The 17,596-nt window shown below is 39.7% G+C and overlaps 1 protein-coding gene across 1 annotated transcript in view; it reads right to left on the reverse strand.

Annotated features, from left to right (window-relative positions):
* Positions 1-410: 410 nt before the first annotated feature.
* Positions 411-17,596, reverse strand: part of BBX (BBX high mobility group box domain containing) — a 132,356-nt gene continuing 115,170 nt past the window's right edge. The window contains 4 exon segments of the mRNA XM_040569161.1: positions 411-3,454; positions 6,066-6,258; positions 6,948-7,145; positions 14,497-14,586. Coding sequence (XP_040425095.1) covers positions 3,367-3,454; positions 6,066-6,258; positions 6,948-7,145; positions 14,497-14,586 — 569 coding nt within the window. The 3' untranslated portion in view covers positions 411-3,366.

Consider the following 17,596-nt stretch of genomic DNA (forward strand, 5'->3'; position numbering starts at 1 on the left):
AATAAATATATTCTATTTCTGAAATCACAGCACATTCAAGGGGTAATTCCTGCCATATGCAGAGCATTAAGTAATCACCATGGATGTTTTTGATTGATTTGGTCTAATATCTGGAAAATAACCTACTGTGGGGATAAGAATCTGCATCTCAAATGTTCTGCAGAACATTTTTCCCATATTTGTATACAGTACTAGAACAATTAAGAAGACATTACAGTAAATTTCTCCCAGCTGCTTAGATCTGTAGCTTCGGCTATGACAATATATTCTGTATACCTCAAAACTATATATGAAGTATCAAAGGTCACTAAATAAATAAAAACTAAGGAAAACTGGGACAGTACTGCATTTTACACTTGAGACAAGATTCCCCACTCCCATGGATAAGTGATAGAGGACGACTACGGTAATTGCTTTTCTTTTTTTTTTTTTTTTTTTTTTTAAAGAAAGATTTATACACAGGTTCAGATCCAGAAAATAATGTGAAATGCATAAATATTGATAGCTTTAGCTAAGTTAAAATGGGTTCAGTAAAGTATGATACAACATATTCAGAATAAACAAAGCAGAAAAGCATATTTTGGTTTGCTTGAGATATACATAAGGTGCAACAATTTCTTCTCTAGAGGCATTTGTGGACAATGTGTTAACGGGTAACAGTGTTTGCTGGTATACTGAAGTACACACAATAGCAATATGATTTTCCAAAATGAAAGCAGCTGAAATTAATAAAAATTAAAACAAAACAAACAAGGAAAAAACCCAACCCCCAATACAATAAGATATTGGTCTGAAATTTTTGTTGTGCTAACAGACTTTGTTACCTGAAAATACTGATACCCCTTCTAGTAGATTCAGGGAAAATTCTAGCTACTGAAATCAAGACGTCACTCAGAGAACCAACAAAGGCAAATGCCTAGTGAACTATAAAGCTTTGCAGGATTTCTGCTACTCTCAGTGCCTAATCGCTTAAAAATTAAGCATATCTACAAAAAGGTTTATAAGTATCTGAAAACAGTCATATCCAGTAAACTGACCCAACCCTACCCCCTCTCTAAGGGAAAGTCAAGGAAAAGCAGATCAAGTAAGATATTAATTCATATAGAAAAAAGTAATTTTCTGTTTCTTTTAAAAAAGGTACCATTAATATACAGAAATATCTTCAGGAACAATATTGAAATTTAAATTGAGGAAGAATGGGGTGCTTTGACAAAAATATATCTACTCTAAAGGTTTCTAGAGAAATAAGTTAGTACCATTGTCAACGTGAACGGCCTGCACTGTAACATATTTGGATTTCAGCTAATTATAAAGTGGTCCAAAACTCCAACAGCCACCTTGCTGTGACCCAATAGTTTTAAGTCTTAAGTTTTTTCCTGTCTTGTTAAAATAACTTATAAAACTTTAATAAAATCTTATTAAAAATACTGCCATAGGCTGCAATGGCATTTGAGGGGCTCTTAGTCATATATTCACCTGAATTTTTAAAAAGCCTTTTCACTGACTCATTTGCTCTTAAATTTTGTTGTTCTTTTGCTGTTGTTCCCTTCTTCTAACACATGCATCTTTGATGGTGCCGTTTTAGTGAGACTTTCCAAGCTGTCCGCCCTATGTCAAACCTTTAATCCTTTGTTACAACTTGTGTGGTATGTTTTATGTTGTTTCCCAACAATGAACCAAAGACTTTCACTTAACTACAACAATGAAAGGCTAAACCTAGCAAGCATTAATAGAGTTACTGTCCATATGGCTATTACATCAAATTAGTTACAAAATAACCCCAAAACACATTATCAATTCAGTCAAGTATAAATAAGAATGCCTGATAGAATGATGTAAACTCGCATCTTTTAAAGACTTAATTCAAAGAACTTCAAACTCAATCTAATACTATCAAAAATTCAGCCAGTATGACGAAGACTAATAGAAAATTATTGCTGGAGTCCAATTTGGTAAATTGTTGTGCTACAATGCAAAAAGTAGGGAAACATCTTGTGCTATTGAAGAAGTACCCTGTTGAATTTGTAGCTTTAGATTAGTTACTAGTGATCATTTTGCATCTGTTGGTAGGAATCAATGCTTGGTTATACAATAGTGTAAGTCAAAATAGTGAAGATAGCAGGCCAAGTGATACACTTGGCCTGGCTTTTGGGATGTATTTATGAGAGCAAACCACAAAAATTCAACATAAGCAAAGACAGAAACTGGCAGATGGATCTGTTTGGTAGTCTGAATTCAGTCAAACATTATTTTTCAGTTGTAGTTTATCTGCATAAAACTTGCCCCTTGACCAACATAAACCGTAATTGGCCCTTTATAAAAACTCTGAAGCCGATTGAGACTGTGCATAGTAACTACAACAACGCCAGTGTTTGCAAAATGTAAAAGGTACGTGTATCAGTGTACATGTATATTGAAAAGTCATGCTTTTAGGTTCTTCAGAATGGTGAAATAATACTAAGGTCACTTTTGAAAAACATATTTGCAGTACTTTTTGTTTACAGGAAAGTTTCACCAAGTCACTCAGATATCTATGCAAAAATAAAGGAACCCTCCAAGGCATAAAAGACAAGTCAATTATCTGCAGTATTTTTCTTTTCCATACACCACTCCTTTTTCTAATGCACATCATCCTGGTTATTCAAAGCTAAATTAAAAAGAAACAAAACCCAAACATAGCCTGTCAGAATTTTTGCCAGTAAACTCTACCACTCTGGTGGCAAATATAAAAGTGCAGAACATCTGGACCACGTGGCTGCCCAAACACCGCTAACAATGGTACATCTGTCCAGGCTGCCTTGAGTTCTCTGGAACAGGTTTTAAATTCATTCTACAATATAAACGTAGGCATAACCTATTAATATAAACCATCTTAGAACTTAAATCTTCATGTACAAAAATGACTAAGAATATCTAATAATAACTAGTGCAGTGCGTCAGTGTTTTCGTTGTTGTTTTTTTTCTTTTTTTTTTTTCATTTTCATTGAACTAGGTATTATATGAAACTAGTTGCCATACTCTCTGGTTGGTAAAAGAGATGCTGTGTGAGCTAACAGTAAAGGCAGCCTTCTTCACATCAACCACCTATTTACTGTTTAAAAGCCTTCAATAGAAAGCAAGCTCTGGGATCATTCCATTTCTCTTCATTAACAGACAAGTAATATCACCCTCCTACACACTGGGTTCCGATTTGAGGACCTGGCCCAAGTTGCTAATGTCTGGCTTCCAGTGAATTCTGGGCCACTCAGAGCAATAAGCACTTGCTTGCAGTCTATAGTTTCCATCACATGGACTGACTAGCTTCCCTTGGTAAAGACAAGGCTAGGATATTAGGTAAAGCACAATGTTTTACAATAAAGTGGAGCTTCACTGGTCAGCGCAGGAAATAAGCACTGGAGCCTGAGACATTTCATTTGGCTGTCCATCATGTGGGAGAGGTGTGGCCCTCTGACTTCTGCAAAAGAAGAAAAGAAAAGCCACCCATCATTATTGGGAGCATGGGAGTTGCTTTTATCAGACTAGAGAGGACAGAAAGCAGCATGTGATATGGTTTAACACCCGATGTTACAACACCGTAACTCCCTACTGCTACAGGTGTCCACATACTGCTGGTTATGCACTCTTTTTATAGGTATTCCTGCAATGGTAAGAAAATATCCCGAGGACAACCTGCAATACAATGCAAAGTCAAGCAAAACCAAGTCTTGATGGTATTTGACTACCCAAAACAAAATGTATGGCCAAAGAGTATGTTATGAGCACACAAGTGCTGTTACTCATTTTCTAAGTGAGTGGCTTCAGCCCTCAGAAGCGGAGAGTGCAGCTCATGTGTAGCAAAAGATGGCAAATGCAGAGAGGCATGTGTCACGTTAATGAGAGTCAATAGCCAGCTTTTAAGCAATATGGAAATATACCCACCAGCAGAGTTACATGTTGGGATTAGTCCAAGCTGCATGACTTAACACTTCATCAGCCCAGCACATCTCTTTCATTACTAGAGCAGTGTTAATTTACAAATGATCCCCTGGCACAGGATATTGTAAAAATAAACTGCACCAGAATTACGTGCTGGAAATCAACATCAGTCATTGAAGCAGATGGACTTGGGAGAACTCCTTTGCAGCTTGCTTTTTAAAATGCATACACAAAGCACATCACCGCCTGTTATCTAATCTCTCAAGTCAGATTCTATTTTCGTTACATTATGTGTCACTTACAGCAATGTGAATCTGGGGCCTGCTTCTTATTTACACAAAGACCACTTTACCTCACTCTGGCAGAGCTAAGACCTCTGCAGAAACGTGGGCACCAACGTGCTTTGCACACCAGGAGTGCAGTGAAGTAGCCTTAGCACAAAATGCAACTCAGGCTCACAAGTGCTTAACCAGGACACTCACAAGGCTTAACCAGGGCACTCTACCCAGAGCTAAACAGAAACATTCAAATCAAAACCATGTTGTCACTTCCAGAAAAGCTCTAATTACACTTAGAAAGAAGTCTGGCTTCCAAGGCCTAAGGCTTTGCAAAATTATTTAATAATTGAATTCAGACGCTGAAAAAACACATCAAGCAAACCTCTAATGCTATTCTTCCCATTTCCAGTTATTTGGAAATAAAGAAGTAAGCTGCAAAGATAACAAACAGTCAACAGAGTAGAAGTTAGCAAAGCATCCAGCCCATCAGATCTAGGTTTCTGTTTCGACTTTGATTTGCCAAGTCTGCCAGAGATGTACGGCTAAACTGCTACCGGGAAAGAGTCCCTGTTTTCATTTCCCTGGTGATTAGAAGCTGGAATTTGCACCAGCTGTTAGACATTTGCAAGTCTGGAGTTTTCAGGCCTCACGGAAGGTGCTGCATTGTGATAACTGCACAATGAGATGACAAAACATGGGACTAGGTAAGAAGGACCCGAACAGTATGTAAAGCATTAGTTCAAGACTTTCACTCTAGAGGAGAAAAATGGGAAAAATGGAACACAAAACTTTTTAGAAGTACAAACAAGACAAAAGCCTAACTAAGCAAATCCTGCCATTCTTGTGCAATTCTTGTCATACCATCACTGGAAATCAATGAAACCACAGTGCTGCAAGTGATAACAGAAGTCCCTTCCCCAAGGCTCACTTTGTGCCTTCTAACCACAGAAGAAGACAGAAATGAGTTCATACTTTTGCTGTGTTAATAGCAGAAAGATGTTTTGCAAAACTGGGAGAAACAGAGAGAAAACTTGTGGAGTTTCTTAGGTAGCCAGCAATCTGTCACATGCCATTTGCAGAGGCTGTGATGCTTTCAAAGTGGCCCAGGATTTCCTCACTGACTTTCCACTCTAGAAAAGGATGGGGCATCATCTCCAACACAGTGGAGCACCAAAGAACGACACCAGGTAATTAAGAGCCATAGAGGACTTGCCGTCATTTGTTTCCTCCCATCACAGGTCTAGAACGCAGGATCTGAACATCTGAATTGACCCAACGGGCCTAAGGAACCTGTGCATTCTCCATCCTATCTGTGCAGATGGCCTAGCTCCTACACCGAGAGGACCAGCCCAAAGAAACATGCTGTTCCATCACCCAGAACTGTTCTGCCCTGAGGACATGCTGCAGCTGCTTTGCCTCCTACACAGCAAAGCAGAAGAGTAAAAATAATGAGTTAGCTTCATTCAGTCAAGTTCAGAATAAGAACTTCTGCTGAAGTTATATGAAATTCTCTCAGCAGTCTTAGGCCACAGAGACGTACAAATCAGCATGCAATAACTACTTAAGTCCACTGTTATCTGACAAATGGTGTCTGAAAATTAGAAACTGTTCATCATTAGGATCTCAAGGAGCATATCAAATGGTTTATATACAAAAACTGGGAGGCAAGCTTACTGGGGAGGATCGTTTTACTGACTATTGAAATAGATTACATTGTCATGTAGGTGAAGAGTTAATACTATGAGGCTAGTGGTAGAAAACACACATTCAGAGAAAGCATTGGAGGAAGAAACAGGCCAAATTAAACACTGCATATTGCTTGCTTTCCAAACACGGTGGCAACAATGAGAAAAGAAAACCATAAAACCATACCTGTGTACATTTTCCATTGCTGCTACCTCTGCCAGAGCAGCTAAGCTAAAAAACGCAGACACTGCTGGCATATCTGACGTAATACTATGATTTTCTTCTGTCTCTGCATTTCTGGAGCATTCACTGTTGCAATCTGTTTCTGCAGTTGAGGCTTTCTGAAGACTACTTTGTGGCAGATCTTTAGGCTTCTCTTCTGAAACAAAAGAGAGTTAAGCTTGCGAGTCTGGACAGCCCTTAAGTTCACAGCAGCACATCCACGTACTGACCAGTCTGGTTTTAACAGCATCTTTACCTTTAGGGCTTCAGTTTTGCTAGTGTAATCCTATTCATGCTGCAACCTCTTCTGACCCAAGCTACCGGCAGAAGCATACTGAGGTTTATGAAGCAGTTTACTGACTTTGGATTCAGCTGAGTTTGATCCTTTGGGTCAGACAAGAGAGCTTGTGCCTCTGTGTGTGTTTAAGATGCAGAAGTCCTGAAAGATTATCTTAACTGCTGAGGACTCCTGCAAGGGCTTTGGCACTGACTGTCATATTATAGAACTAGTTTTTATGTCGTGTAACTAGCTGCAGTATAATTTCTTCGTTGGACTAGAAAGAAACAATGAAACTTAATTATTTTCCATTTCTCTTCGTAATCAACTCGTGGTTCTGAGAGAAATATCCAGGAAGAGAAGACAGATGTGGGCAGCCAAATAAAAAGGTTGGACGTAATGGACACACTGATTTCCCAGTTGATCGATGTCTGCATTTTATTGAATGACCTTTCTGAGCAGGTCTGAGTCTGTGCTGGCTGAACAATACTTCCCTGGTAAGTTGGTTGTACTCTCATACCATCTCCAACTATTCAACTTTAACAAAATTTAAACTATCATTTCCTTACCCAGTGTCCCTCCTGCTGGTGACACTCGACCATCTGCTGTTCGGACAAGATGAGTGATCTTAGTTTTCCTTGCTTTCCTTTTCTGGCTCCCAACTAAAGGCTCGTGCATCATTGCTGGCTCTGGAGTGTTTAGGGCAGATACAGAAATTTTATTTTTCCAGGCAGGCTCACTGAAATTTTTGTCTTCTAAGAATATGGCTGAAAAAGAACAAAAATGCACGTTTAAATGTAGAATAATTCAACTACTGGCTACGCTCATTTACTGTTTTTTAAGTGTCCACATAATGTACTAAGCCTTCCCTCTCAGGTACTCCGAGCATAACCCATGACAAGATTTCATCTGGATGCTGCAGGGTTTTGCAGGGGAATAGTAGCAACAGCTTCTAAAGATGTCCTAGGAGGTTCAACTTTCTAACATTTACAAAAGAAACTGTGAGACAGGCAGCAGCATTTCAGTGGGAGCATGGTATCAGTCAGTGTAAAACGCTCTACAACAGAAGATGCCAATGGGAAGCCAGTGGACACAATGCATTTAAGGAACAGTAATGGTTACAGTCCTCACATAAGCTTATCTTAGCTCATAGCCAGAATCACAAGCAGAATTCAGAAATTCCTGAATAACCCTCAGACTTCTCTCTATAGTCACTACCCTGTGTTGTCTCCCTGCAGCAGAAGGAAATGCTGCCTTCTATAAAACAATAAAGCTTAAACAAAAAACAAAACAACAAACAAACAAAAGCCAACAGAGGCAGCAAATACAAAAGCTGAACTAGATTGCATCTGAAGATGAGAATAAAGGAAAGTAAACATGGGATAAAATACTGTGATGGAAACACTGCTTACATAAAGTCAGAGTGTGAAAGGAACACTTTGAATCTTTTTCAACAGTACCAGCGTTGGCACCTCAAAGCAACTTTCCATCCTGAAGTGGAACACAATCACAAGTTTTCACCTGACTAGACACTGATTTTACTCTTATTCATGCAGAAATTGGCCAAGCAGCAATGTACTGCAGGCAGGCAGTACTTAAATGTACTGCAAGCAGGCAGTACTTAAATTTCTGAAGTCTGAGATCAGTGTACAGTCATCAATTGCTTGCCACAGGAGGAAATTCTTCACTCGCGGTGAGGCACTGGCACAGGCTGCCCAGAGGAGCTGTGGGTGCTCCATCCCTGGAGGTGTTCAAGGCCAGGTTGGACAAAGCCCTGGGCAACCTGGTCTGGTAGGAGGTGTCCCTGCCCATGGTGGGGAGTTGGAACTGGGTGGTCTGTAAGGTCCCTTCCAACCCAAGCTGTTCTATGATTCTGTGATTTCCAGTGATTTAATAAACCATACTGCTGATACCACAGGGTATCACTAGTCCACAAATTCAATGTGGGATAGATTTTCTCTTGTAATAAAAGTATTATGAGGCCTACATCATCTGTGATTACAGAAAGACAGGGTTGGCTACAAAGGGAATGCCCAGGCCGTTTCTTTGAGGCTTCTCTAACCTGTTTTGAAACTGGGAGTACTCATGGTACCTTCACCAAATCCTCAGGTTGCTTTTTTCCCAGATGCACTGCCTTCTGAACGATTACATAATTTTTCCTAATGCCTGCATCTTCTCTCCTCTGCAGCACTTTCAACTCATTATTTTCTTTACTACCCATCAGGTTACAGTCTCTCTCTTTTTAAGAGTCCTTTCACTGCTGTTACCGTGTCTACATTTAGCTTTCTCTTCCCCCACCATTTCTTTCATTCTTTGTTCCCATTTTCAAGAAATGCCTAAGACCCATTTGTTCACTTTATGGGTGGCAGGACAAGCAAAAAATGACATGCAAAACTCAAGCTGGAGTGCCAGCCACTGCTGTTTCAGAAGGGTTAAGCACTGAACAAGACCCATCTCCTGTATTGAGACTGGGCACGTCATGCAGGAGCACAAATCTCACAAATTATGTACAACAGCCAACCAATCTGCACGGACTTCATCCCTATTTCAGTATACGTTTACTGTTTACGTACTGGCTAGATATGGCTATTATAAACTCTTACCTTTTTCTAGCTTCTTTAAATGCTGTGAGCATGCAGACTGGCTGAAGAGAATAGATATAACACATTTTTGTCTTGCTATCTGCTGCCCTTCACTCTTTTAAGTGGGACCTTGTTTTCCTTTTAATGTTTTATAGTATAAGAATATGATCAGATCTAGCGTGTGTATAAAAGCATTTGGGAATGTTCCAAAACTTAATTCATTTATGTTCTTAAATCCATCTTCGTATCTTCTTGTGTAAAGGATTTGTTGGATTTGTGCGTGACCTTTATTTTGAAAAAAGCACAGAGCTTCAATGAGATTTTCTCAGTGTTTACCCAAATATGCTAAACTTTTGCAGAACAGAGCTTTGTTATAAATTTTTTTAAAGAGTGCAGGAGCGATCGCAACAAGATCTGCCGTATAACAGTCCAATTAAATAGAAGCACCAATGACTATAAATGTGACTTTCAAGTAATTCAGTGTGGTTAGTAGTGAGATATTCAGATACGCTTACTGTACTGACTGAGACCAAATCTTAATTGGAATGTATAATTAAATGGGCAGCTTTCTCTCTAGATTTCTTATTTGGGAATTCATAAGTGTTGATTATGTATTAATGTAATGGTTTCGTTGTAGTCCAACAGTATTTGCTAATTATGATTTGGGGATTTGCTCTAATTAGATACTACTTTGACAGTGCTGTTTAATTCTAGTTTGACTGAGTTTATAATGGTTTTAATTTTAGGAATGCAAGCCATCTTTTTTACATTTAATAAAAATATTAGAGACATGATTTTAAACAATAAACAACATCTGATAGAAAGAAACCCATGGATGTTTTTAGCTACATGTGTAGTATATCATGAGCTATGTCAGGTCACTAGAAATTAAGTTGATCGGTCAATACAACAGACAGCTATCTTTTAAATTTGTTTTGTAGACATCCAAAAGGCTCAAGAAATTGCTAACATAAAGCCTTGAAAGGTAGAATAAAAGAGGCAGTAGTTAAAAAATTAAAGACATAAAATGGTTTAAAAAATTGTAAAAGATGAAGTTGAAGGAATACACAATAGCTGGGCATTTCACTAAGAAATAGTAGAAGGTGACTGACAAATTCAGAATGTTGTTAAGTGTATTCCCTTTCCATGTTTTAAGGTTTCTCAATCCTTGAAATCAGACATAGGAGAGTCCTCTATGATTATTTCCTCCTCTAAATCCGGAGTAAGCTCTTTATCACTTTATCGAAACATTGCTGCCATACAACTTGAATAGGGAAGGATTAAGGATGAATAATGAATGAGTGGGGTGGTGTCTGCTGTTTTTTTTTTTTTTTTCCTGTGTGTAAGAAGAGGGGGTGTTGAAGGGAAGAACTGCTTTCCTCAAGAGGATTTTTCTTCTCTACCCGTCCTGGTGGAAATTGGGATGATAAATTATTTCATTATATTCTTTGCAGTTTATTATTCAAGCAGAGATAAAACCTAACTCAGAGGAAATCATACAAGACTAAAGGCTTCACCAACAAGACCCTTTGCATTAAACTCCAGAGATGAAAGGAGTCCATGCTTCAACAACTGAGTAGCCAACCTATTCTTCATTCTGTTTCCTTTGAGAGAAAGAGCAATCCCTTGCTTCCACTGACAAAGGTATACCCATATGAATGCTTTAAACCAGACCTTTATTTTTCAGTGCAGAAAGGACAGGGCTAAATAAGTTTAATTCCCTCTGTTTTTCTTTAATCGTATCTTTAATCCATTTCATATCCCTTCTGTTTTCGCACTGTGCTACGTTCAAGAATGTTGTAGATTTTCAGGAAAACGCTACCTAGAAATTAAATGAGATCCTGCAGATAGTGTTCAGTCCTGCAAAGATTTCTATGGTTACTATGGTTTCTATGTTTTTTTTTTTTACAAGAGGAGTTGAGCATGATATGAAGAGCTGGACCTTTCAGCATACTTATACCATGGACACAAAAATGACTTGGAAAGAAAAGCATCTAGAGCTCTGTGCTAGATCGTTTCCTGAGCTAGATTTGTTTAAAGTTAGCACGGACAGTCTACCCTACTCTGCAGGTTTGCAGAGTACACGCAATCCTCTTATCGCCCCCTCAGCTATGCTTGGTTTCTTCTTGGGTTGTAGAGTGCAGTCTGGAAGGCAAGGATTTAAAAAACCTGACTCTGCTCTGACATTGTTCATTTATGTCAACTATCAGTATTTCTGTAAAGTTTGCAGCTGGAGATTGGAAGTTTCTTGCTAATCCCAATTTTAATGCTACAGTATAATAATATGCAATTAATAATAATATGCAATCAAAGCGAAAACAGCTGAAGTAGTATCAAGAACACTGATGAATGCCTTCAACCCATCTCTCTCCTAACGCTATGCTAAACAAGGATGGGTAGGGTAAGACAGAAGTCCCTTTGGGAAATGCTAGTGCCAAACCTGTACTCAAATCACAGAGGCAGGTCTATGTTAAAAATGCTGAATTGAAGAGCCCAGTGAATAGCTACTGGTCTCACTCAAAACTGAAGAGCTATCAGCTGCCTTTGTGACCATAAAAATGACGTCAGTTCAAGTCATTCAGCAAACCACAGAAGAGGACAAGCTTTTTAGACTGAACATCAGGAAGATACCAGACGAATTTAAAACAATTTCTTCAACAATGCCCAACTGTAACAGGAGTTGCAGTTTAACCACGTCTAGTGGAAAATAAATGTTCTTGTGGGTCCAAGCATGCCAGTATGAAGAAAGGAAGGTAGGCTGTAATGGTTTAATCATCTTCATTAAGCTAAAAAGGGGAAGCCTAGCAAGGTAGGGAGCAAAGCTTCAAGTAGCATTCTCTTCACCAGTGCTTAGGAAACAACAGCAAACTGACCTACACCCTGGTGGAAGATGCAGTTCTTCTGACAACAGGTTGCTGCTGCAATACCACTCATGGGGTAGGAAGGCATAATGAACCGTAGCAAGGAGTGGGGCTAACAAACAGTGACATCCCCTGACAAGAAGGCAGATAGGAGCAGGTGTTGTGGCACATCCACTGGTATTTTATGTGGTATATTTCTGTAAGCATCTGTAAACTCATAATACAGTGATTTGCACTGGTGGTGCTGCATACAATGCGCTTACATGAAGTCAGAATTCACTCAGATACCCGAAGCAGAGAAGCCTGGATAACATGATCCAGCCATTTCAAAATGTGCCTTTAGTGCATTTGTTGTCTGTAAGACAGAAGTGCTCATTCAAAACACACACACTTTCACAGGTCTGTACACACATACTCACATTTCTCCAGCTGTAAAAGGATGAATCTAGCATGACCCCTGCTGACAGCAACCCTTCCAAGTGTCTTCCCTCCAGCTATCAGAATACCCAAGCCTCTCCTTCCTCCAGAAAAATCAACCCCATAAAAACCTTACATATACACTTGTGATTCATCGCAAGTATAAACTAACCCCAGAAAGAAGGAGGAATTTTCATTTTAGTATTTGATTCACTAATCCTTGTATGTTTTAATTTAAATGAACATGCTGGTATTCTCAGCTTGAGTGCTGCAGAACATGGGATAGTGGATTCAAATATTTTAGGGCCACACTGCATTGGAACTGATGAAACTACGATGTTAGGTGAGGCTGTTTGCCATATGCCGAAGCCATACCCCCACTGCACTTGGCTGATAACCACTCCACTTTGTGTCACCACACCGTATGCTTACAGCAGGCAAGACCCCAGATTTTCACTCTGAGAAAACACAGTCCCCCTCCAACGTATACATCCAGTGTCTTTCCTTTGATGATTTCCACGTGGGCTGTGTAAGACTGGTAGGTTCAAGCTTCTCATGCCTTTGTTTCAGCCTTGGGATGAACTCAGCACACTGGCCCTACTCCAGCAAATGCACAGACATCTTTAATGTTTAGACGCTATGACATTATTCACATGCTTAACTTCCAAGGACATGCCTCTGTTTTGTTGGAATAAGGCCAGGGTATTCAACACTTGTGAGGCTTGAATCTTTGATCATACTGAATGCTTCACTTTATATCAAAACAGGCTGGTTTCTTTTAGGTTTGTTTTTTCTAATCATTTTGCTTAGCTTCATGTTGTATCTACAGATTTTAAAATACAAATATTTTTTACTCAATCTTGTCTTAAATGCTGTTTCTTTTCCTATAGGAGAATTTAAACACTGTTTTTTAATTTTTATTTATTTATTCATTATTTATTCATATTAATTTCTCTCCGTGGTCTATTAATAATTCAGCCACACAAGATTCTGAATGGCACCCAGTAAGAACTATGTTAATGTATGATGTCTTTTTTCACTCTGGTGTGGAAGCACGATAGTTACTTCTCATGAGCAACTCTCGCAACACGTTTGTTTTACAAAACCAACGAAAAAGAATAAGTAACTTAAAAATATTTGCATTGTTGAATGCAGCACAGCTGACAGAGCCTATGAGGAAAAACAGTGCAAGTGTACCACAGAGGATACAAAACACAGCATCAGGAAAGGAGAAGAAATGACGTGATCAAGCCTTAGGGAAAAGGATTGAGCATAAAGATAGCCGGGGGAACTGGAGATACAGATTGTCAGTTTACTATCTTAAAAAGAGACAGACATGGATGGGAAAAAAAGGAAGAAATTCATGGAGCTACCTAAGTAAGAACAACCAGAGAGGCTCTGCTATATCTCAGGGATGATGTAGGAGAGAACTCCATTGTGGATGATTTGGATAGCATGGAGAAGATGACTAGGGGGTGGGAAGGAGAAAAAAAAGGCCCAGGAAAACAGGCTAAGTTGTAATCCTGTACATACTGTACACTTGAAAACAACCCTGGGACTTGTGAGTGTATGGGTATGCAGGACCAGAATGCTGTAACAAGAAAAAGACTTCAGAGAACTACCAGCAGTGTAGAGGGCAGAGCAGATCTGAGGCAGAACTTAAAACAAGAAAACCCTGTAGATATTATCTTCAATTGGAGGCAAACAGGCAGCTGGTTAAGATTTCTACAGAGGGAGGGTTGGTTCAAGGATGGCAGGCGTACTCCTGAGAACCGGTGCAGAAACCAGCTCTCATGTTCTGACCAGCCACAGTCTGCAGAGCTCCAGACAGATGGAAATCAGAGGGAGAGCAGCTAGAGACATAAATAAATATGGCCAAGGGGTAAACAGTACGGTCTCTGATAGGGAAGGGATGGAGATAAGAGCAACCAAAGGACTAGAGAGCTACAAGCAGTGGCAGATAAAGTTCAGGGCCAACTGCAGAACTACCCTTGCTTTGTCAGCTCTGCTGCACAGAGTCTGGAGCAGGGAAACTGTAATCAAGGGCGATACCAAATAACAGTAAAACAGCATTGTACTTGAGTAAGGTAGTATGATCAACTGGAGCCAGGAGCCAATGGAGTCAAAGCAGACAGGGAAATAAGGGACCAAAGCAGTCAAAGACTAGAGAGTCAGGTAGCCTCTGCCTAGAAGCATCACCCGAGACTGATTTCAGAGAGCAGGCGGACCAAAACCTTAACTAAGTAATTCACCAGTACCTGTGTCCGGAACATTAAGCTTCTCCTTTTTGTGCTTATATTTGCTGACAATTTTGTGGAATAAGTTCTTTTTCTGAGACTGGAATGAACCTACAGACAACATTAATAATACATACTTTTAATCAGCAGTTTTAAAAAGAGCACAACAGTCACAGCATGTACTATAAAACCTCCCCTTCCACTAATACAGAATGCCATTTCATGGTGAAGCACAAAAACTAACACCCATTCTGCTCTCTGGAGGCTTTCTATCTAAGCAGGCTGTAATTCAACCCACCACCTCTCTATGCAAAAGTGTCCCAAAGTATTTTGTGGAACGATGACCTTCAGAAAGCTCAGCCATACAATAAAACAAGAGTTTTGTTTGTTTGTTTAAAGACACGCTCCCTTTCGGATGTGTAGTGGGATGGAGTTAGCTTTCTTTGCAGCAGCTTGTATGGTGCTGTGTTTGAAACAGGTGACCAGAACAGTGTCAATAACGCACTGGTGTTTTAGTTGTTGCTGAGCACTGCTTGCACAGTGTCAAGGCCTTCTGTTTCTCAATCTGCCTCCCCAGAGGGAGGAGTGCCCTGTCAAGGGGGCACAAGAGGTGTCAGGGGACAGGGCCGCAACAGCTGACCCCACCAGGCTAAGGAGATATTTCATACCATACGATGTCACGCTCAGCAGTAAAACCAGGGGTGGGTTTCCAAAGTAGCCATTGCTCAGGGCCTAGCTAGGCATGGGTTTGTTGGTGGTGATTACTGTTGCATCACTTGTTTCTCTTTTTTATCCTGTTACTTATTAAACTGCCTTTATCTTAACCCACAAGTGTTTTTGTCCTCACTTTCACCCTTCTGGTTCTCTCCCTCATCCCACTGTCAGGGGAGTGAGTGACTGACTGGGTGGGGACTAACCTACCTGCCAGGGTCAACCCCCCAGAGGACGCAAGAGTTAGGTTTGCCTTTTTGGTGACCAGAAATAAGTTTACAGTAAGTGCTGAAGTAAAAGCTCCCAGGAGAGTAAGGTGAGAGTGTACCCAGGTGATGGTACCATTCCTACTTTGATAGTAGAGTCTTTACTAGTAGTAGTCAGTAGGCATTTTAAAGGACAGCAGACAAAGCATGCCACCAGCAGAAGCCATTAGGAAGCAATCCCTTGACGCACTAATGGAGTAAACAGAGATACAGCAGCAAAGAAATAACAGACGCATTATTTCTACACTGCAAAGCCACTTTTAGGCAGTTACTTTTCAGAAACAAACTGCATGTTAAAATCTTATTTCCAAAGATATAGCAGGTAAGCACCTCTTCAGGCTAGCTCAGAACAGACCTGCCCAAACAGAAAGGAGATGCGCTGCAGATGCCAGGACGGTTCACAGCCTAACGAGAGGGCATCCTTCCCAGCTGCACTGTAGCAGGAACTGCACACCATCCACCACACTGACCTCCTCCACTCACCCTTACTCTTAGGAGAAGCCAGACACACACTGGCTACTGAGACAACTGTAAACGTGTAGTAACATGCGATCAATGTAAGTTCACATCATGCATCTGCAGTTTTCGATCACTAACCAGCTCTGTATGTGGGGAACGAAGGAGAAAAATCTGTAGTACATGCAAGAAGAATCTAGCTTTAGGAGAACGTCATTCATAGAAATTAGGTTCTGTTTGAATAATACTGAAAAACAAACAGAGAAAAGTAAAATCCAGACAGGAACAGGCAGAGAAATCCTAAGATTTTGTGTATTTGGCTTTGTGGCTCACTGATGCCTTTTTTTTTTTAAAAAAAAACTACTAAAGAAATCAAAATTTGGGGAGAGGGGAATAATATCACAAAAAATCCAGATGTCAAACAACAAACCAAAGGAAAAAAAAACAAACAAAAAAAACCAAACAACAACAATCCAGGCTAGACACCATCTTAGGCAACATCAGCTTGAATTTTAATAACTGTGCTAGAACTTGTAGAGAAAATACTTATAAAGTTCAACAGAATAGGCTACATTCACTCAAACTAATTCAAGTGTCTTTCTACAAATTTTATAGTAGGTTCCAGAGTACCACAGAGTTGGATAAGCAGTATGGTGCCAATACAACAAGAATGCAACATAAGTCATGAAAAACCTCAGGCAGGTTGAAGGAAAGCATAAGTAAAAAAACCTGGGCCTTCCTGAAGACTAAGGTCACTTAATTCACATCAGCAGAGACAAGTCTTTCCAAAACAGTTCCACCAGAACACAGAGGCAGAGATATGCAATAGGTGACTCAGGACATTTCTACTGTTTTTTTTTTCTCCTTTTACTTTTTTGGATTAGCAAATTAATGGTTTGTAGGTGCTTGGAATAAGCAACATTTTATACGGTATCATAGAAGTCTCCACTTCTATAGCTCAACCTGCAAATTGATTAAATCAATTCCACAAACTATCAGTGACTGCCAGCAACTGAGCAGAATAAATGAGATTAAAAACTCCCCAAAAGATGACAGTTGTTGCATGAATAAGGAAAACTGTGTCTTAAACTTTTCTTCTACCATTCAAGGAACATTTTTGATAAGCTTTTATCTGCACCATGTAGCAGATGCTAGATGGTTCATAGCACATGCTACTTGCATGTAAAATTCTGTTCTCAAATGGAAAGACATTGACTTCAGTGGAGTGAAAAGAGAAGCCACCTTCTTACAAGGAAATTTCTACTACCCTACCCTTTTACCCTTTATTCTTGTGCGACAGTGCTCGTAGTTACTTCCTATACCCTTTGGCCATGAATGCAGTGAAAGAGAAGATGAGTTAATAGTTACGTATGTCAACGTGTCATACTTAGACCTGAGAATTTGACTTGTAACTCCATGAAAAACTTACTTCACACTCCCTGCCTGAACTACTTGGAGTCAGCTAGATAATATGCTCAACGTCCTCTGTAAAAAGACAAATTATGATCACTCTCATATTTACACACACAAGTTATCTAGCAATTACTGAATAGACTATTTGGTTCTTCTTTGAAAATGTCCCTATCCAATCCTTCCTTTAAAGTAAGGCATGAACAAATGAAGTGCCAATCATGGGACCTTTGCAGGGCATATTCAGGTATAAAAAACAGAGTTTTTCTTCCAATAAA

Source organism: Cygnus olor, chromosome 1 (assembly GCF_009769625.2).
Source record: "Cygnus olor isolate bCygOlo1 chromosome 1, bCygOlo1.pri.v2, whole genome shotgun sequence".
Classification (NCBI taxonomy): domain Eukaryota; kingdom Metazoa; phylum Chordata; class Aves; order Anseriformes; family Anatidae; genus Cygnus; species Cygnus olor.